Source organism: Centruroides sculpturatus, unplaced genomic scaffold (assembly GCF_000671375.1).
Source record: "Centruroides sculpturatus isolate CEXI.00-Female unplaced genomic scaffold, Cexi_2.0 scaffold1603, whole genome shotgun sequence".
In the NCBI taxonomy this organism is placed as follows: Eukaryota; Metazoa; Arthropoda; class Arachnida; order Scorpiones; family Buthidae; genus Centruroides; species Centruroides sculpturatus.
In genome coordinates this window covers 140,779-163,682 of record NW_019385694.1, presented here as the reverse complement: position 1 = coordinate 163,682, position 22,904 = coordinate 140,779, and the positions used below count along the sequence as shown (strand labels likewise).

Sequence of the window (22,904 nt, the reverse complement as noted above, 5' to 3'; positions counted from 1 at the left end):
TACATTTATTTTTATTTTTTGACAGACGATAATCACCGATAATGATAAAGAGGCGATTAGCAATTTTTGTACGCTAGAGGGAGTTCAGTTGAATGAATTTCTCTTAACATTGACTCCTGTTTAGGACTAATAAACAGTCGAAATTAATTGTAAAATTTTTGAAATTCTTTATAAAAATATTGAAAATTAAACGTTTTTTTGATTAATTTACACAGAAATGGAGCCTTTAAGCTAACGAAATATCGGCGAAAACCGGTAATTTTATTTTAATTACTTTTACTTTCATTTATTTAATTACGTATGAACTTAACAAGAATATAATTATTAAAAAATTATTTATTTAAATTAAACTGTTATATAATTTTCTAATTTTGTTTAGTTAATAAAAGGGTTTTTAATACTTCTTTTGGTGAAGTAAGTCAATGGATTAAAACTCGTAGTGACACGTAAATACGTATTGTGTGCGATATTCTTTATCCTTAAAATAATGTATTAAAGATTATGACGCAGGATAAACGTCAGTACGACAATAATACAAAGAAAGTGACTATAAATTCCTGGTGAGACGTCAATTCTAGCTCTGAATGGTGCATTGGGACCTTACGGTAATATGTGAACTCTGAATGAGGGATTTGCCATCCCTCTTGTACTGCCTATTCTCTATGCTGCGCGACTATGCCGGCTTCGAGTAGGCTACTCAAAGCCAGTATAGTTGTGCGAGCTAAATAGTTAAACACGAAAGTTTTGACGGAGTGTGGCATGATTCCCAAGCGCACACATCCTGGAAGTAGGCCAATTTTGGAGGGCGTATCTTACATGTAGAGGTCTAGTTTCTTTGACTTTTTTGCTCCATGGGTATTGTCTGCAGCTCTCAACCATCTTATTCAGAGGTGTAATTGTACCAACTTGATTGGAGTTCTGAATCCTGACCGTAGGAATAAAAAAAAGTCAAAGGAATGGCGATCTGTGTCACAAGATATAGACTTCCTGAAATTGGCCTTTTTGGAATTTCAAAGACACTCAAAAATGGGGTAAAAGTGAAAAGATCTGAGCTATTTCTCAGAACGGTGCTGAAAATCTATCGTTTTACACTTTACTAAAAAAAAGCTAAAATCTCATAAAGTATAAGAAATGCCATTGCACTGACTACTTGTAGAATGAGATGGAATTGCACTGCATACTTCATTAAAGTGTATTGTAATCACTATCTCGTAAAGGGTGACATGTAGACCATCATTTCTCAATGTTTGTGTTGTGGATTCCTAAAACTCCCACACCATGATAAACTGCTGACCACCGGTTGAGAAATGAAGATGTGGGCCATTAATTTCTTTGACTTTGTTACTCCTATGGGAATAGTCTTCAGTTTTGATAACATCCCAATTGCCTCGTTTAGAGCTGCATTTGTACAAATTTTCTCTGTTAAAGTTGGTTCATACTTGATGAGAACAGAAAAGTTCTCTTCTCATAAAGGTTTATACTTCAAAAGAACAAAGGAGAATATGCATGTATATTCAGTATATCAGTTTAAAATGAAGCTTTGAAACATATTTTGCTTGGAAAAGTTTTTAAAAATGAGAGTATGTGTGATTAATTATTTTGGAAAATGAGTGGCGAATGTTATAATCTCATAAAAGAATTTCCTAAAGTGAATTTTCAAGATAATATCTATTTAGATTTTAGTAATATAAAATATATAAAGGATATAATTATAATTTATTGAACATAATTCTGCTCTAGTTCTATCCAATTTTATCAGTCTCTATGTTGAAGGATGCAAAGAACTGTAGGGTACCAACAAAGTGAAAAATTCTACTTTTCTATATAATCAAAAGAGAACAGATATATGTCACAGGTAATGCACAAAGTGTTGCTACTTAAGTGTCATTTCCTCCTCCTTTTTTTGTTCTCATAAAGTATGGACTGGCTTTTACTCTGGCCAGTCCATACTTTATATCACCCATCCTTATTTGGTAAGGACAATCTTTACTTCAGTTGCAGTGTCTTTCCATCCTTATTAAGTGATAAATGTTCTTCGTAACAGCAACATGGATAGGAAAAATAGTGTTGTAGCTAATATTAACTGCTAGTGTTATTTAATGTATATTATCTGTTGTTTCTCAACAATATAGAGCAGCTTATGAAGAGAGCCTTATTGGGAAGTGTCAAAAGACATTCCTTGGAAAATTTTTTGCTTATGCATTAAACTGGGGAACTGCCCTTAGTTATGACCTTCCTGTGAAAAAAATTATCATCATTGTCCTTATTTTGGAAAAGTGGAATCCTTGCTCTGCTCATTTCCTTCCATGTTAACATAAGTTGCTAAAATAGTCTGATAGTCATTTTCAGGTTTGACTACACAAAGATGAGAAATTTTCTTCATCTCAATACTCCTAAATAAATTATTTAGATCTAGACCTTGAGGAGACATAATTTAAATCCCTTTTTGCTTCCTTGATTTTAATTTTTTATTGTTGTTTTTAACAATTTTTTGAAGTAAGCAATGTACCTTTAAAAATGGGTAAAATTGGAGAAATGCCAATATTTTCATTCCTGTTAACAGACATGTCAGTTCATGCATGGAGATGACCTGTTAAATTAACTAAGTTGAAAACATTAATGTTTCACTAATCTTATTCGACTAAATTTCAATCTTAAAAATCTTTCTCATGAAATACTTGTATGATTTTCTTTTATTGAAGTTACAATAGTAACTAGGTTGAAAATGTTTGAATATTAATATTAAAACCAACTTATAAAAATGATTTTATTGGTAAAGTGGCATCAAGAAAATTTGAACATCCAGTTAAATAATGTTTTTAGGTCACCATTTGGTAATTTAAAGAAAGGTCTTTCAGATTAGATAATACAAGCATGTGTAACATCTAATTCAAATTTGTTGAATTTTCACATTAATTTTTTTCTACTTATTGACAGATATTTTTCTTTGTGTTATGTTATTTTGTGTGTGTTTTGTATCTCTCTGAATGCCATATATTTTTCAAGGCAATTGGAAAAGTATTACATAAGTGAGGAAAACATACAAGTGAAATTATTTTTGAATTGCTTTCAGAGTGAATATAGTTGTCACAAAAGTATGACACAAGACAGTAAAACTAAATTCATGCAAGTAATTCTTAACAAAAGTTTGAATATACTATTTGTACTATATTATACATTTGAACAATGTATAAATGGAAAAGTAAAACAGCGTGAAATTAAATCATGTATTTTTTAAAAAATTGATTAAGTTTTTTTTATGAATTTGTCATATAATGCACAAGAATATGACAAGTTCATTGAAAAAATAGTTGTTTCCTTCTGCTGAAACTCCAGTAACATGTAAGAATGAAGAGTCATTCTAAAGATTAGTTCACATTGACAGTGAATAGTGAATGAACAAATGAGAAAAACAGAAAGCAAAGACTTTCAATGTGTTGAACTGATGGAGTGATTTGCTAAATGGGAAAATTTGTTGAGTCAGAAAGAGCATAACATGTAAAGTGGTTATGTATTATTCACTTTGCTTTTTGCATCTTCTGATAATTTGCTGTCAGTGTTGTTTAATTTGAAATTATACAAAATTTGGTTTTATTTTCTTTTTTTTAATAATTGTTTTCAATCTTTCCATTTTAAAGTGTTTTATAATAAAGTATTTTAGAGGAGAAATATTTAACATGTAATTGCAAAACATGTACAATTAAGAAATGTATAAATGGGGTTTGACTGTAATTGAAATAGTCCTCTGTTCCAAATTGTTTAAGAAGTATTGGTCACTTTTAAGAATTTTTTTCATTGATCACCTTATATATATAACCCAATAAAGCCAAGAGGAAAAACTACTGCTCAATAATCAAAAAGCATGCATAAATAACAGAAAATACTCTGAATCAGGCATTCCACAATATAATAGTTTTTATATTTGGAAAGTTTTGAAAATGATAAAGAAAATATTTTCAGGAACTTTTAAATGATTGTATTTACTAAATAAACAATATTAAAATATTTTATATGCATGTACAATATTTATCTAATTTGTTCATTGACATACACTCAAACTTATCCCTGTTGATAGCATTACCCAAATGTGGTGTTCAGCAAGAGGTTCACCTTAATATTGAACTCTTGTTATCCAAGAATTTCTTGACATACATTTTCCTGGTGCTGGGTTGGCCATTATAGATCAATTCTGTTGCCTTTTGTACTTGAATCAGATAATATGCTACTTGATTTCTTCTTGTGGAGATGTCATGTAAACAATTCTTCACACCTCTGTGACTTCCTGCAGTGTACTGAAGCTCAGAATTGTTTCTGTAATAAAGTTACACTTGGAAGAAAATTGACAATTGCTTGGAAATTTTGTTTGCCAGAAAGCAGTGCATGTTGGAGTTGTTTAGCTTTCTGCTGTATTGATTCTACACACACAACGTTTGAGTTATGCTTTTATATTGTGCAAGCAGTTTTGTTTTGTTTCTTGTTGAAAAATTATAGGATACAGAAGCCCCAGTAATTTAGAATTATCCTATGTGTATAGACATTTTAAGTGTTATTGGAGGACAATGAAAGTAACTATGCTAGTAAGAGAAATAGTGAAAAGGAAATAGAAAATGAGTTATTAAAAAAGATACTAACAATAATGAAGTACTGATAAGAAATTAATAATAATAAGAAATGTACTAACAAATATCCATAGAAGAATATGATGAATTTCATAAAACAGAAAATGAGGATATGGCACAAAGAATAAATCTTACAGTAGTGCAGATGTCTTAAGACCATAAATTTCCTTGAGCGTTGTAAAACACATTTTTATTATTTTTCATAGAACAACTGGTTGATGAAATCCTGAAAAACAATTATACAAAAACTGTACTCGGATATAAGAAAACTAAGAACTCGGTTTGATGTACCTGATGTTGAATGAGATTAATTCTAGGCTTTTATCATAGTAGTGCTTAATATGGATATAATGCCAGTGATGAACATGTAAGAATACTAGTCTTGAATACATTATTAAAATTCTTTTCTTTTCAATCATAATTACAAGGGGGAAATTTAACCAAATATTTTGGATGCTACATTTAAAAACACCTCCCCAAGATACCAGAACTGATAAACCCAACAAGCCAGTAATTTTTTGGAATATATCAATTTGAAATTTTTAGAACATTTTATACTCAGAAAAAAAAATCTGCATAAATGAATTTAATTGATTTGAAAGAGAAAATTTCATCACATACAACTCTTATTAAACCTACAAGATGGGAATAAGAATTTGTGTGTTGGTAGATTTAGATACAGTATACGTATATTATAATATTCCATATTATGATAATATCACCTCAGGAAAAGTTGTTACAGATTAAGCATCAGAATTTCATTGCATTTATATTTAAATTCCTGCCATAGAAGGATATAGGCACACTGATAAGGAATACACCATTATTCCCTTCATTCTTAGCTTGGAAAAAGGGTTGTAACTCAGCTGAGTACTTGGGATCTTATAGGAATGACATATAGCAGGAAAATTTTAAAAGATGGTATAGATATAATCAGAAAATGTAATGTAGTTCTCAGTTATACAACTTCCATGGGCAACATTGATATGGTTAATCAGTATGCATCCACTTATTACTTTTTAAGAAATTCATGTGAGGACAGGAGTTTTTTGGGAGACATGGAAATGTATATTATCAATTCATATACCTTGTGCAAAACTGTGAAAATGATAATTGAAAACTAGAGCTGTAACCGATACTGATTGATAAATACTGATACCAATATTATTAACATGTTGAATGTTCCAAATAAATTTGTTTATTTTACAAATTGATGGTCTGATCTCTCTCTCTTTTTTAATTGTTTTCTTCCTACTATTGAAAGAATAAGGTTGGAACATCATTATGTAAAACAAACTGATTCTAATATTGGGAATATTCTGATATGTAGGTTATATCCAGTACATGCATCAGATTTCAGTATTGAAAATAAATTATCATAGCTGGCAACATCTACAGATAGTTTACAAATAGATTTGACTGGTACTAATGACAAATTCATTCAGTAGACAAGGCGTGCTGCTGTTAAAGATGGTGTAAATGCATATAGTGGAGACCGTGCACTTTTAAATGCAAAAGAATGTTGGCACAAGGAATATACAATTGAAAATCTTCTGTATAAAATCATATTGCAGTTTCTGTCTAAAAGTTGATTTAATTATATATTTTTAAAAAATTGTTTTTACGTTGAATGATAATTGCTGCAGAAAGAGGTTAGAATGAAGTGAAGATAAGATCTCATTAACAAATACATATAGTATTATGACTCCCTTAGGAAATGTGAATAATTTAGGAAATGTGGTGAATACAGGCAGTCCCTAATTCTTGATATGATGTATTGCAAAAAATTTGTACAGAAGTCAAATGTCTGGAAGTCAAACAACAGAAACAAATATTTATGCTTAGTTGAACAGAAATGAGATTTGCATGTTAAGTACATTCTGTTTCCATGGAGCATGAAAGAGAAATGATTAAATCTCAATATAAAGTTTCTTTTTCTGTAATGACCATCACAATGCATAAAATATTGTGAAACCTTCCAACCCATACACATTTCCGTGCACAAACTAGATGATGTTTCAAGAGCTATTGCATATATTTGTTTTTGAGAAGAATGAAAATGAGATTCATTTTTGTATCTAGCTCCTCGAAATGTCAAAAATTGTCTTAAAAAATAATGGCATATATTCATACTTGAGTAATGCATGCTATCTTCCCAGTTACTGTAGTTAATGCTGTTGATTTCTTTTTTATTGGTATAGTATACATGATTGAAATCAGTTTAGAAGAAATTAAATTAAAACACCATACTCTTGCTGAGCTTATTATTACTTTAATTTCTAATAAGAAATTAAAGTAATAATAAGCTCAGCAAGAGTATGGTGTTTTGTTTATATTTGTAAAGATACGGCTGAGGAAGTGAGAATAGAAATTAAATTGTTTTTGTTTTCTGAAATTTTGTTTAAGTGGTTGTTATTTTGCCAATTTGGAGAGTTTTGCCACAGTTATTGTAATGGAAACATTACCTTTGTAAAAGATATTTAATATTCATAAAGTTTGTTTAATTTGATGGCTGTTAGATTATATGCACTTTTCTGTATAATTTTCCACAGTATTATCTGTTCATTTCAAGTGCCAGTATTTTGTCCAATATTTGGCACAAGTGCAGCTATTAATGAGTTAGTTGGGACCTTATCAGAGCTGTAGACCATGCCCGTAGGAGTAAAAAAAATCAAACAAACCGATGGTCTACATCAGGGGTGTCCAGCCCGTGGGCCGCATGAGGCCCAAGACAAGTTCCAATGCAGCCCAATAAACGTGTAAACAAAACCAGCAAGTTTTTTATTTATTTATTTTAACAGCATAAACCTCAAAAAATAAGTTTCACAAAGCCATAAACCTTTATACATATTTTATTTTTTAATAGAAAGAAAATATTTTCAAATACTTGAAATGTGTGAATGAGGAAGGAATACTAAATAAAGCTGGAGTCATGACTCGAAGGATTATAGTCCCAAATTTAGGGAAAAGAGAGAAAGGCCAAAAGATAAAAAGAAATGGGAAAGATTGGAAAATTAAGGATCAATATTTGCATAACAGAAGGTTTATTTAACCTTTCTCACTTCTTTATTTTTTGACCTTTCTCTCCTTTCCCCAAATTTGGGTCTATAATCCTTTGAATCCCAACTCTAGGTTTATTTAATATTCCTTTTGGCGTTGCAAGATTTGGCTACCCTTTTTTTTTAGTTTAGTGTAAAAAAATATCATTTGGCGCACTGGCTACATTTTGAGCTACATATTATTTATAAATATATTAGTTGAATAAAAATGCACTTTAAAATGTTGTTTCATTGTTTTTTTTATTAAAGACCCAAATAAAAGAAATATTTGTGTTTTTCAAATAAATTTTTGTTTGTCTCCTTTATAATAAATAAATTTATCTATTTCTAAGTAGAAATTAAATGTCTGTAGAAGTATTTTTTTAAAATATCTTTTTTGTGATAAAGTTTTAATACTTATTACTATAATCTAGACATGTAAATCCTTAAATATACTTGTGGCCCAGAACTTCATGACTTCTTCCAATGTGGCTCAGAGAAATAAAAAGGTTGAACACCCCTAGTCTACATGTAACCCTTTGCAAAGTATAGTCTCCAATTGCTTGTAAAACACATGATAAGCTTAACAGAATGGGCAGCGTGATTCTGATTGCCTCCGGGAAGTAGTCTGTGTAATGGCATTTGTTGTGTTTTATGATCTCATGGCCATCTCCAGTAAAGTGGTAACAGTTCATTTTTAGCATTATTTTGAGAAATAGTCTTGGATTTTTTCACTTTAAAATTTTAAATCATTTTTGAAGGTCTTCAAAATATCCATAGAGGCCTATTTCATGTATGGGTTGGAAAGTTTTTCTTGTTAGAATCATTTCTGAATGTTTATTTGAAAGAGGATTATGCATAAACAGACAATTAGGTGTACTATGTTTTTTTTTCTTTGTTGTATATCAAGAAATGCATTCTCAAATGGAATGCAGAAAATTTTCTGCATTCCATTTGAGAATGCTTTAACCTGAAGATCTCCTATGTAGATTGAAAACATTTGTGTTTTATCTGCATTAAACTATTCTGGAATTGTACTTTTAAGGTTCAGAGGTGTTCTGTTTTTAATGATATACAGTAATATATTCCAGTCTTACAGTGTTTTAACTATAGTTCTTGTTTTGAAATTTTCTTCATATAATATAATGATGGGTTTATTTTAATAAAAAATAACTGATCATTTGATTATCAAAATCATTCAATTCATTCACTTGTTTCTTTTTGATACTTTTTAATCTTAAAATAAAGGACAATCTCTCAAAAAAGAAGTGATTTAAAACAAAACTTTAGTATTATGCATCTTTAGTTGCTATAGTTCATATGAAAGAATTTTACAGATTTTAATGATTCATTTGAATGAACTCATCACTTATATGTATTAAGTATTATTTATTATATATGATGGAAAACTTGAGTTAATGTTGACAGAATCAATGCTGTTTACGTGTAGCTGATTTTAATTACATGAAGTTATGCAATACTGTTGACTTTATTCTAATAGTAAAATGATAATGCCAGACTTTTGTGATAGATTAGCCAAATTCTAGCTCAAAAGTTAATCTAGCATTAGCATTTAATGCCATTTACTTTACATTTATAGGTTTTTACTCCACCATCTAATGAATTGCTGAAAATGAGTATTATTAATGCATATAACGTAATGTGTTTTAAAAAACTTCCAATTATTTTTCAGCCATGTTAATACCAAAACATTTATACTGAAGTCGTAGAAAATTGTGAAATCGAGCCACTCCAAAAAGTCCAAACATGCCGGACCTCAAAATAGCTGTAGTATGTTCCAGTAATCAAAACAGAAGCATGGAAGCACATGCTTTCCTCAGGTAAAATTTGCTATAAATATTAAAAGCTAATTTGTTATCTTTTAATCTCGATTATTTTGCTTCAGAATAAAATGAAGTACCAAAGATGAGTGTAGGTAGGAAATTCAATATTTTATTCTAATTTTAAAGATTTCTTTTTAATAACTAAATTCATTTTGTGATGTGTTAAATTTGAATGTCATTCTGTAAAATATTCCAATTGATAAATGAAACATACTACAGAAAACGTTTTTTTTTAATAATCAATTTTATAGTTTAGTTTTGGGTCCAAGCTTTGTATTAGTATTCTGTAATTCACACAGTAAGTTGTCAATCTTTCATTGTGGAGGAACAAGTTCAGAAATGTTGGCAAAACAAATTGGCTTAAGTATCTCCAAAGACATGGTCTTTCAAAACAAATTGTACCATTTTAAATTATTGTAATCATGTTAATTATTAGGTGTAGTCAAATGAAAACGAGACAGATGGGAAAAAGTAAGTAAACTGTTTATTATTTCAAAAGTAAATGCGATAATTGTTAATACATTTATCCCACTGAGACAAGACGGTAAATGTTTTCATAGAAAAATGTTTGCGGTTGCCTACGGAACCATAATTGTATCCAAGCATGCACCTTTTTGTCCGAAGCAAATTGACAGCCATGAATGTCTTTCTTTGGGGCTCCAAAAATATGGAAATCGCATGGGAAGAAATTGGGACTGTATGGACTACGCTGCAGAAGTTTCCAGCGAAACTTCTATACCGTAGTCAAAACAATCTTGGTAACATGTGGATGGGCATTATCCTGCAACAGAATGATGCTGTCTATCAACATTCCTGGGTGTTTGGATTTGATGGCACGCTTCAATTTTTGCAGAGTTTCTATGTATCGCTGTGCGTTAATTGTGGCACCGTGTTCCAAAAGTCAACAAGCAGCAGACCTCCATAGTGATGGTGGATGAACACACAACTCGCTGACCTCACTTTGAGCACGTCTAACAGACAAATGGCACAGCGGTGAACATTCACGCTGTTCCTTCCTGATTCCCAATAGAGGGCACTATACACACCTACCTGCATTACCAACTTCCGTGCCACACTTGTTATGTCTGTCTCGTTTTCATTTGACTGCCCCTAATATTTATTTAAGAATGTTTTAATGTATATTAAAAGATTGTAAAACTGTCCAAGTTTCACATTTGCACCATTACAATTTCTCAGTGTGTGCACCTCACGGCACAGCACACATCCAACCAATACTTGATTCTTCCTATGCTTGCTATAATCTCTTCTCCTAAAGCAGCTATAATTTTACAGCTCCTGCAGATTATTTTTGTTGCACAATGAGGAGTGATTCTGACTTTACTAACTGCAGAACACTAACTTCTTTGTTGAAGAGTTGCCATTTTTATTTACAGCAATTCCTAGAGGTAGTAGACGTTACTTCTTGAGATTCTTACATTCAGTGACTTTGAAAGTGAATTTCAGAAACAAACTTAGTAAATATTGTATCTATACTACAGCAAGGGTGGCAAACCTATGGTACACGTGCCCAAAGTGACACATCAAGAGAAATCGTGTAGTACATAACAAACCAGAATCATATAATACATTAACTTGATCACCCTTTTTTCAGTCAGTTTGTTAACATTTATCTTAGTTAAAGCAAATTAATTAAGTATCATTATTACAAGTCCTAAAACTTAAGTGCACACAAACATTTTTAATCCCTTCTCAGTCTCTCATTTTTTCTGAAAGAAAAAAGACTGATATTTTTTTTATCATTAATATTTAATACGTAATTTTGATGAAAAATATGCAAAAAGTTAGCTCCTACACACACTTTTTCTTTATAAGAGTAAAATAATTTTATTTGTTTTGAAAGAAAAACTATGAAAAACAAGTTACATAGGCATTTTCAGATTCCAAAACAAAATTAAATTTTCCTGCCAAAAATGGCTAAATAATTTCTGTAACATAATGCTATCTATTGGAAAAATAGTGAAATAAACATACCAGCAACAGTGAATGATTGGAGGTGTTTAAAACAATTTCTAAGCATTTTTCTCGCTAAACATATGACATGTCAAAGCCAAAAAAGTAATCACTGTGTATGGAAATATGGGATGAAACAGTGAGTGAAAAGAGGTAGATAATTTTGCTCACTAGGTAGTATGTGGATTCAAAATGGTTCACCGTCCCTAGATTAGAGTAACTGTTTAAATAATTTATTGTTGATTAACTTGTATTATAAAACTGAATTAGTTTATGTAGATATTTATTTATATATCAATCATAAGTTTATAAGAAGTCAAATTAATTTAATTAGAAAATGAAAAAAACTTTAATACATCCTTTGTCAGAAAAGTTCCAGGACAAAGCATGTAAAAAATAAAAGATTTCAATTACCAAGTAATGATTCTAACTCCTGTCAAAGTAAAAGTAGTTCCCTCAGCTATCTATACACAATTGCCAATGTTTCTGGAGGTCTTGGAAACAAGCAGAGAAAGCTTCAAGTGTGATGCTTGTTAGCTCATTTGTCACAGCCCGTTGGATGCTTGCAATATCTTGATAAAATGTCCCATCCCTTTCAGTTGCTTTTTCACCTTCAGAAAAAAAAAATAAATAAATAAAACACTTTTCTGACAAAGGGTTGCAACCGAAAGGGATGTTTTGTCAATATATTGCAGATATCCAATGGGTTGTGACAAATGAGTTACAAGCATCACACTTGAAGCTTTCTCTGCTTGCTTCCAAGACCTCCAGAAACATTGGCAATTGTGTATAGATAGCTGAGGGGACTACTTTAACAGGAGTTAGAATCATTACTTGGTAATTGCAATCTTCTATTTTTTTACGAGCTTTGTCCTGGAACTTTTCTGACAGAGTGTACAACAGTATTATACAGCACCCATACTACGTAGATGAAAAATTGTTGATGAAAAACTTCTTTTAACCAAGAATAATGTACTCTAACAGTGGCTAGTGGGTAAAATCAACTAAATAGTGGTAATTGATTACGGTTTGTGTCTGACCAATGAGCTATTGGCCACATAGAGTTTTTCAGGTTCTCTTTGCATGTCTACCACCTAAATGGAAACTAGTTTCTTATATAAGTCCTCCTAGAAGGCACCTACCTGTTTGCTTTATCCTATCAAAATGAGAATAATGCAAAGTCTGAAATATTTTCAGATGCTATTTGAGTTTTTTAAACTCTTCAATGTGTTGTTACTAGGAGAGGGTCTTTGTGCCTATTATGGATTCAGTCAGATCCACAGCAGAGGCAACTTGTGCCTCTGTTCCTCATTACTAATGTATCCAAATCATAACATATATATAAGTTTGAAGTTCTAACTTAATTATAATGCATATCTTTCAGAATAGAAGGTTGATGTTTTTACTGTCATAGTTATCTGGCTGTTAATTGCAGATCAGTTTTCAGTTTTAATTCAATTAGAAACTACAGACTAGGAAGCATTAAAGAGAATTTTTTGATTTTGAGTTGCCTGAGGACAACGTATATATTTACATTAAAAATGCTTGCAAGATTAAAATATTCCTTTAATTCTCTTTAATGCCTCCTAGTCTGAAGTTTCTAATTGAATTAACACAACTGTTGGTGTGACATCCAATCCAAGTATTTAATATACCTAACAGTTTTCAGTTACTTGCCATCGAAAAACAGCAAGATACACAGACAAATATAATTTAAACATTGAAAATACTCTAATTGCTAGCAAATTACTGTTAGCACAATTAGAGTAATGAGGTGTTTTCAGTTCATATCTGGTTTCTTACACAATTCTGTTAAGATGTTTTAATGAATTTGGATAAATTTAGATGATTCATTGTTATATTCATGTTTGGAATATCTATGATTCTTGAAATACTCAGTAAAAAAATCAATTTGTCAATGAACTGTACTTCCACAAGATGCCGCTTATTATAAATTTTCAATACAGTAGAGCCTTGAAAACTCGGCACTCCGGATAACTCGGCCTACCCTGGCAGGGCAAAAAAATCTTTAGTTAATTAATTTTCATGATAAAGACAGCTTTATGCCTCATAAAGTATTTTTCTGAGGTCTGTCTTATCAGGTAAATTACTACACAGTGTATTCATTAATTTTCATTTTCATGTAGTAAAGGCTCTATGCCTTCATAAAAGACATACTTTTCCTTTGTTTAAGGGTATTTGGGCAGTTTATTCTCTGTTGTATTCTCAAGTAAACAATACATACAAGTACAGTACAGTATTTTCTGAGGAAACACTCATACTTATTTTTTTAACCCCATTCCCGATAACCTGACATTTTCACAAACTCTGCCACCCTTCGGTCCACATTAGGCCGAGTTTTCGAGGCTCTACTGTTATTCTGTTACTCCATGAAAGAGGAGAAAAAATTTCTTTTGAACATTTTATCTTTAATTGATAACATATATATTAAATATTTTCTTGTTGAATCTTGATAAATCATTTACAAAATTAATTTTCTTTCAGCAAAAAAGGATTCAAAGTCAGGTCGTTCGGCTCGGGAACCCAAGTAAAGTTGCCCGGGGCAGCACCAGATCGACCGAACATTTATGATTTTACTATTTCGTATGAACAGATGTATCAAGATTTATTATTGAAAGATAAAGCCTTGTATCCTTTTTAAATAATGGAAGATTTTGTCTATATTAGTCATTTCTCAAGCCAGAGAATCTTACAATATTTAATGACAATTCTGTTCCATTTACTTCAGTGCAATTTTCATAAACGCTTTGAGTAAGTTCTTTTTATTTTTCTTTAATGATTTTGAATTATTAAACTCCAATTAAATTCAGACAAATATGGTGACATGTCTCTATCTACACAAATTTTTTGCATCGGATTGGTGTAACTCCCAACGAGAGGTTGTTATCCCAAACAGTAATTTTTCTATAGATATAGTGTGAATTCACTAGTATTAACAAAACTATAAGACTTGCATAGATAAATATCAAACAGTGGATGATTTATTAATTTGTTTTTATCAACACATGGTATTAGTGGATTTGAAAATTGTATTTAGCTATGTAGCCTTTACAAGCACAACCCATAATAAGCTGTATTGTATACAGTACATAATGTAATCATTGCAATATGTAAATCAATTCCAAATCAAATTTAGATAAATTTTGTTTGATTTTGAGAAACATTTACTTACAATGCTTCATTACACATACCTGGGAAGGGCTGTTATATGTTATAGCTTAGGGCCACAAGTCTACATCCAGCCTGTATGACTGGCTATTATATGTTATAACTTAGGGCCACAGGTCTACATCCAAAGTATGATCTGTGAGCTTCTGCCAGATGGTCTGCAGACCAACCTATTTTCCCAAATTGAAGGTTTGGTCAGATTTTCACCTGGATTCTTTGCGGCAATAGGCTAACATCTTGCCACCTGGCCATCAAATGCAAAACAGTAATCAAGACTAGTCTTTTGTACCAAGCTGTTGTTATATGATCATTAATTTCAAAGTATGTGTGATGTAATGTGTAGTGATAATACACAAGGTGATTATAAAGCAGAAAAATCTATTTGCAGTTTTTCTGGTCTTTTAATATGGTTGGTGCACTGTTTTGAAACAACTTGTTAAAAGAGTCAATGTTTATTTGTCAACATTCCCTGGCTCAGTTTAATGAGTCATTTCCTAAAAGCTTTCCACTTTTATATAAGAAGTGATTGGTCATTTAATAATTTCATTGTAGCTCTTTGACCCCAATGTTTTGTATGACTATTCAAACAATGTAATCACAGCCAAACCAAAATTAAAACAATTAAAAACTTTGAATTGTAGACATCTAATTCCAAAAAGTGTTCTCTGTATAGAAGTAAAAATTGCAGTATCCAAACATTAACCTGTCCTACGTTGTTCCCGAAAATATAACAAATGTTTTCTAACTCCTTCTGAGTTCATCATCAGGTTTTCCAACGGTTATTCCAGCTTATTGACGTTCCACCTAATAACCGTTGGAAAACCTGATGGAAGAAGTTAGAAAATTGTCTGTGTGTCTGTACTTTTTTTCTCACCTGTTATTGGTTCTATGTGTGGTATTTACTTTATCCTGGTGTGTTGTGTAATTTACTAAATAGTTTTTTTTGTGGGTCTGTATTTTCAGCATATTTGATATACAGCTGCTTGATACTTTGAATTCATAATAAAATGCCATCTCAATTTCAACTTAACATGCCAAAATCTGATCTTTAAAACAATGATCAGTTTAACATTTTGTTAGCATTAATGAAGTTTTAAATGCTGTGTTGTTAAGTGGATTTAATGCAATTGTTTACATTTTAACAAAAGTCATTTGATATGGCTATGTCAAAAAGACTATACATGTTATAACCTTTGGCAAGACTTAAAACCCTTTGTAAAAGGAGTCTTTCTTGGAATTTTAAAAACTATGTTAGTTCTCAAAGAATTTTAAAAATTACATTAATGAGAGACCAGTTTTTAGAGAGTGTAATTGGTAAAGATGTTAAATGACCAAACAGATAAAACATCCAAATCTAATTTTTTTTTTAACTTCTACAAAAATTGGTTCGTGACTACTTGGAGTTGCATGTCAATCAACAGAATTTCATAATTAACAATGCTATTGTATTAGTCCTTTTGGATCGTAATTTGACACACTTATGCTTAATTCAAGAATTTAATCATGTTTTCTTTCGATCTGGTATGTGTAATCAAGCATTGTATGTAAATTTTTCTCAGAATAAAGCAAGATTTATCTAAATTTGATTTGGAATTGATTTACATTATGTATTGTATACAATACAGCATGAAAACAGTCAGCGAACAATGTTACTATTTTACATTGAAAAATTTAGTCTTGTATCAGATTGATATCTGGAAGTACGAGGGTGTTTCAATAAGTAACACCTTTTATTTTTTTAAACAAACATTTTAATGTGTATGCAAAAACGTGAATATAGTAAATGAAGTTTGAATTTCTGGCAACACTATTGCACAATAGGAACACTTGTGTCGGCTGTCAAACATTTCTGACAAATGGAAAGAAAATAGCATGCATTCTATCATCGTCCACACTCCAAGAGCAGCGAAGTGTTATTTGTTTTCTATGGACAGGGCAAGAAATGTGAACACCTTTATGCGGAAATTCAGAAAGTGTACAGTGACGATTGTTTGGACTATCTAAATGTCCATCAATAGTGCGAAGTGTTTAAAAATGGTTGTCAGTGTGATTGATGAGCACAGGTCAGGTCATCAGGTAAGTGCAGTTTCGCCTCAAACACTCTGCTGTTGATCAAATGATTCAAAGCAACTGTTGCATTAACTTGAAGACGCCATCAGAAAAATTTCCTGGAGAGATTCCATTCCGATGAGGAGGTTAAATCAGCTGTTTGCAGATGGTTGTATGGCCAGGAACCGGCATTTTACAATGCAGGTACACTGCTTGGATAAAAGCTTGAACCTGAATGGTTACTATGTCAAAAAGTAGCCTAATATACATATTTAATTTCATATATTCTGTATTTTCCATATGCATTAAAACTTTTGCTTAAAAAAAATAAAAGGCAATACTTATTGAAACCCTTTCGTAATATAGGTTGATTATTCTGCATCAATTTCTACGGTTAAGGTTTTATTTATCAAAATTTACTTATATGGGTTGAACCTTCTTAATCTGGCAACTATGGAATCTGGCCATTGCCAGATTACCGAAATTGACCTTTAAGACACCTAGTGAAACCACCTATGTAACCATATACTTATTCCATATGAATACAGCGGTGTTATTAAAAGTAGAACCAACTTCAGGAAATAATACAATAATTAATTCTTCCAAACAAGGTTATTGTTTCTTGTAATATAAAGCAGAAAATCAAACATATTTGTTGTAGCTCCAGAATACATCAGAAGTCAGTAGTCTTCAAGTAACAGTACATGCAGCTTATTAGCTACATGCACTGTACTGTACAGTACATCAGAAACAGAGTTGGTGTAGCAAAGTGGACTTTCTACATTAGAATGAATGTTTGAATGAGTTTTCAACCACTGTTGCAATAAAACGTGCTTCTGCTTTGTCTTTAAATCAAATAGACATAACAGATCTACACAAACTGGTGGCAGCACATCAAAAACATGCCAGACTATGGGAGTTGCTAGAGTAGAATGCTGGATTAGAGGTTTAACCTATATAGTAATACACTAAAAATAATAATTTACTAATACATGACGTTTTCTTTAGTTACACAGTAATTGTTGAGATTTTTAAGAGAATTCTTTTCAAAGACATTCTGTCTTCATAACTATAAGTATATACAATGTTCTTAATATTCAGGTGAACAAACACCAATTTGGATAACTTCTACATTTTCATGCATTCGTTTCAGTCCAGCTCATTGGATAAACTTGTGTTCCAGTGAGCTACATATTATGTGCCTATGCACCAGTGTCAGTTGACCGGCCATATCAGCACCTCTGGATTTTCCAACTTCTCGATGATTCCCTCTACTGCTGATTATAGAGTGGATTGTGGTGTCATTTCTTTCTGTCTTCTCAAGTACCACATTTGTTTCTCTTAAGTGCTAGTTATTATTGACATCTACTGTCAATCTTTATCATTTCTGTATTGTAATTATAATAAATGTAGAAACGTGTTATTGTGTTACACAGCAGAAATTTAGAAATAGCTCATATGTCTTACTTCTTGTATGAAGCTTATGTTTAGCCAACGATCCTGGGTAATAATAATAAAATTTACTTAGATGTCCTTAATTTATCGAAAAGATATACCCAGAATGGCATTCTCCACATGCTCGACAGAAATCGACGCATCAAATCCCATCCCGAGCGCTTCCAGACTTGCTATGAGAAATTTGATGTGATCTTTACTGTAGAAGAGAGAGTGTATGACCAAGTGGTAGAAGGTAAATATTACATTGGCCATTTGGTATCTTTACTTTTAAAAATTACTTTTATTTTTAAATAAAGTAAAAAAAAAAGTTTTTTTGTTGTTTTATTCCAGAACTCGCTTCTAGAACACCAATAGAAAACACGCCCGTTCACATAATTAATATAGATATTCAAGATAATCATGAAGAAGCAACTATAGGAGCATTTCTTATATGTCAAATGACGCAAATGGTAAGTGATTTGTTTGTCATCAATAGTATAAAAAAAAATGTTTTAAAATTGATCTCATTATCCTTTCAGATGTCCGACTCAGAAGATTTAGATAATGACATTGATGAGTTGCTCCAGGACTTTGAAGCTAAAGCTCAAAGAAACATTCTACATAGTATACAATTCTATTGAAGTTTTTTATATTGGTTTACGTCCCATTGCAATGCCAAATGAGCATTTAAGAAAATAGTTTCATTTATCCCGTACACCCAGGTTACATTCATGGTTTTATAATTAAAAACAACAAGGAAACATTTTTTCTGTAGAAATTTTTAATAATTTATGTTTGCATATTTGTCAGTTTATTGTTTGCACATCCGGGACAAGTGTGGAGGGTGTCATGAACGAACAGATCACACTCCAGACAGAATAATTGGCGACAATTCTCGCATCTGTAGACCTGTAAAAAAGTAATGTCTTGGTGCTATGAATAAAATTCATTTAGAATTCTTAAAGTATCAAATAAATGATTTTCTTACCAATTGTTCTTTAAAATCCGCTAAGCAAGCGAAGCAGTTCCTAGGGGAAAAAATTTCCTGAATTAGTAATCGAAAAAAAAAATGAATGCTTATTTTAAACACTACTTGGATCACAAAAAGCAAAATCAAACTCCATAGTAAATCAGTACAATTGCATAGAATGCTATGTTAGACATTAACTTGTTTGTGGAAATAAATCCCATTAACAGCAACAATTTTGCTTGATTACAACTGAATGACAAGATAAATCTTAGCTTTGACACTGCAGCACACTTCACTGCACAAGATGAAGGCTTAAATTTCAGTTTTATTGTACTGATTGTTCATTTAGAAAGTCCATTTTTCAGAATGGTTGTATGAACATAGAGTACATACCATCCTTTAATTTTTTCCCCTTCCCAGCCTGGTCGCAAGGGATGTGGTCCAACGTATCTGAATCTGTGGAATGGCAGGTGGTGCAACTTGTAGAAAGTCCCAGTGGAAAAGTGGAAGAAAACTGAAAATTTTCCACGGTAAGAAGTGAAAGAGAGTCAATTCCAAACTCTATCTTCATTCCACTACTGATAAAATTTCATGAAATAATTTGGTGTCGTTCTAATAAGCTAAGTAGAATTTCCTTTCACAAAAGCACCACAGAGCAGATTGCTAATATTTCAGTGACAAAAACAACTGTCTAATCCAAAATTCAATAATGTACTGTACAAAGCAAAAGGATTGAGTGTCAAAATTCAGATATTTTGCAAATATTCTGCAATCATATAATTGTTCACAGTCGATGATGGAAAAGATTTTCATCTTCTGTAAACAAGATGCAAGCTTTTGGAAAAAGAATCGACCTGCAAAACAGTTTGTTTTTTCACCATAACTAGACTTACACGTCACATACATTATGCTTGCTATCTCTGCAGATACCAGACTAATGACTTTAACAATTTGTAGCACTGCCTACAAAGGATAAATGCTGATTGGAATATATGCCATCCCAAAGGTAACTCGTGTAAATCTTGCTCGCGCATTAGTGAAATGTTAACTTGCATAAAGATTATTAAATCCAATCTAATTGCTTAAACTAGAAAAGAAGAATTATATGTAATGAATAGAGCTTACTAAATGATTAGTGCCCAACACAATGTCATTTTCCCTGACTTTTCAAAAATGTGCATTTTTACTCTAAGCATCGTGTAAAAAACAAAGGAAAAAACACCCAAATGTTTTTTGTGTAGATGACATTCATCCACTTTGAAGCTTAATTCCTATGCTGTTTGTTATGGGAGTTGATCCATTCACTTTTAGTAGTAAATTAAAGGTTGGGAGGATGGGGTCAGACTTAATATTTTTACAATTTTCTATAAAGCTGACACTATAAAGATACCTTCAAAATTAAGCTTTTTTTCTAATTAACAAAATACAATATTCTTATTAATTTTCACGGATGGCACTACATGCAATTTTAAAATATTTCTTTGCTGGAATTTTTTCTTAGACATTCAACTCATTCAGGAAAGTTATGTTTTGGATCAAATCATAACTTGACAATATTATTAAAAAACCAATAACTCAGTAAAACTCCAAAAATCTTTGTAGTGTTTAACACAACATTTCTCTAACTTTAAATGACAACAATTTTTATATATAGAAAAACTAATTTAATAAAGTGTGGATACTGTTTTGCTCCTATTAAATAATATCAATTGCCATATTTAAATCTTAAAAATTCTACAAAATTTAGAGTAATTTTGTTGTGCATTTTCACAAATTTGTCCTCAATTTGAAGACATCTGTTAACAGTGCCCAAAAAAAAAAATAAATTCTATACTTTTGTTGCGATGACCAAAATTTATATATGTATATAAATTACATGTCCTGACTGATTCATCATCAGCCAGATCAAACCACTGAACCTAGAGCTGAACTTTGGTACACAATAAGAGTGCACACTAAGAAGGGATTTTTCGAAATTCCCCCGCAGGGAGAAGAGGGAGAGAATTAAGGCTTAAAAAGTCTTAGCCCCGAAAGGCAATACCACAAAGGTGGTTTACAAAGAGTTTCAGTTACCCCAGTACCTCTATTTTTCAGTAAATATTTAATGTTTCAAAAAAAAAAAAGATTGAACTCAGATTTATCATATCTCGGAATCCTATAATATTTGAAACTTGAATTTAGGTGCATTAGCAATCCATACTTTGAAACAAACAAAAATCAGTAATTTTACCAAATCAGTAACAACTAATGATTGAGAATCTTAGAAATAACCCTCCCTCAGTACTTCACTATCAAATTGCAAAAGCTGCGGGTAACAGCTAGTTTCTAAATAGATTCCTTCTGCAAAAGTCATCATTGGGTTTTAGAATTAAAGGATCCAAATTTTCAATTTGAATGGGGGGAAAATGTCCAAAATTCCTCATAAATCCTTTGACATTTTTCCTGCCTTATTTTCTAAAAGTAAACAATATTTCTTTTATTGTCTGGAATAATGGCCGACAGCAACTTCGACTTTCTGGAGTCCTAAACTAATGGAGTCATCATCATTTACGATAAGTATAAAATGAGTTCACCCATGCAGAATTTTTCAACAAATGCAGCAATTATTTGAGATTTACTATTAATTCATCCATACTTTTTTACAACAGCAAAAGTATGGATTAACTGGACTGTGTTGTTGCATGTCCAGATTCTTACCCCAAAAACTATGCCAATATAAACTTGGTTGTCTGGATTGTATCGTTACAGAACATTTAACTCTACTAACCTCGAATCCTTTTCTGTCAACGCACTTAACGCAACCTCTTGAAAACAATTCAGCGGGAACAGATGATGATAAGAACGTGCCAGATGAGGAGCAGAAACCAGGGTTAATCCTGTTAATGACGTTACAAGTTCATTTGTCATCTAGTAAGGATCCTCATAAAGGTAAAATTAACTTACCGCAAGCCTTACATTCTACCGGTAACTCGCAGTACTTGGCATGACATTGGGGACAGTAATAACCGGCACTTCCGAATCCTTCGCTAGGATCTTTGCTGTTTAGATGACTAAAATAAATATAGGATGAGATTGTGTGTTCAGGATACTTAAATTTGTTTAGTATCATCAATTCTCACCAGAAACAAATGGACGGCGTTCCTTCTGCTTCGGTCTGATGATGAGGAAAACCTTACAGTAAAATATTCCGGTTAATTAAATTTATAGTTAAAATTAATAATAGTAAATTAACAAATTATTACCCATTCTGATTAAGCACGATTCCATACTGCCCTGAAACGTACAAAGATTATGTAAAATGATAATTTCAGATATTTAAAAAAGGCATTGCTAATAGAGACTTACTGCGGCAGGCGGTGGAACAGTGTGTAAATTGACCAGTTCTTTAAAGTGACTTTCATCCAAAATAACGTGATAACTGCCTATTTTAAAGATAAGCAGTTTAGAAATTTATTTGATGACAATTATTAATTAGTATTCTGCTCATTTTTACCTGCTGTCGTATTGGTAAGTGCACGACACACTCTTAGCTCAGCGGCCAAACCGATAACAGAACAGCGAATGTTATGCATTTTCATGGTCTGAAAGTAAAATCCCTTATTAAAATACAAAAAATTTTAGTTACTATCCCTTATTAAAATACAAAAAATTTTAGTAATTACGTCGTTTAAAATTTAATTTTAGATCTACAGCAGGCTCTTAATTAAAGTGTAATTAAATTATATTAACTTATCTTTTTCATCTGAAGACTTCTTATATCCATCGAAAGCATTACTTGTCATAAATT

The 22,904-nt window shown here is 31.5% G+C and overlaps 2 protein-coding genes across 2 annotated transcripts in view; one reads left to right on the top strand and one right to left on the bottom strand.

The window, feature by feature from the left end:
- The first annotated feature begins 68 nt into the window (after window positions 1-68).
- LOC111641262 (RNA polymerase II subunit A C-terminal domain phosphatase SSU72-like) lies at window positions 69-19,004 on the top strand. Its single transcript, XM_023387404.1, has 6 exons — window positions 69-255; window positions 9,351-9,498; window positions 13,978-14,121; window positions 18,261-18,400; window positions 18,499-18,617; window positions 18,687-19,004. The coding sequence occupies exons 2-6, from the start codon at window positions 9,425-9,427 to the stop codon at window positions 18,786-18,788; spliced, it is 579 nt and encodes a 192-aa protein (XP_023243172.1). The 5' UTR covers window positions 69-255; window positions 9,351-9,424; the 3' UTR covers window positions 18,789-19,004.
- LOC111641258 (general transcription factor IIH subunit 2-like) overlaps window positions 18,911-22,904 on the bottom strand; it is a 34,850-nt gene continuing 30,856 nt past the window's right edge. Inside the window, exons 8-15 of the mRNA XM_023387399.1 lie at window positions 22,611-22,698; window positions 22,463-22,539; window positions 22,360-22,390; window positions 22,237-22,288; window positions 22,061-22,167; window positions 21,885-21,993; window positions 19,136-19,175; window positions 18,911-19,056 (exon numbers count right to left, since the gene is read on the bottom strand). Coding sequence (XP_023243167.1) covers window positions 18,937-19,056; window positions 19,136-19,175; window positions 21,885-21,993; window positions 22,061-22,167; window positions 22,237-22,288; window positions 22,360-22,390; window positions 22,463-22,539; window positions 22,611-22,698 — 624 coding nt within the window. The 3' untranslated portion in view covers window positions 18,911-18,936. The remainder of the gene's footprint in view (window positions 19,057-19,135; window positions 19,176-21,884; window positions 21,994-22,060; window positions 22,168-22,236; window positions 22,289-22,359; window positions 22,391-22,462; window positions 22,540-22,610; window positions 22,699-22,904) is intronic.

Excerpts from the sequence above, each read along its gene's own strand:
- LOC111641262 (XM_023387404.1), top strand. The coding sequence starts at position 9,425 with ATGCCGGACCTCAAAATAGCTGTAGTATGTTCCAGTAATCAAAACAGA. Across the intron at positions 9,499-13,977 it reads GAAGCACATGCTTTCCTCAG|CAAAAAAGGATTCAAAGTCA; the intron begins GTAAAATTTGCT and ends ATTTTCTTTCAG. Across the intron at positions 18,401-18,498 it reads GTATGACCAAGTGGTAGAAG|AACTCGCTTCTAGAACACCA; the intron begins GTAAATATTACA and ends GTTTTATTCCAG.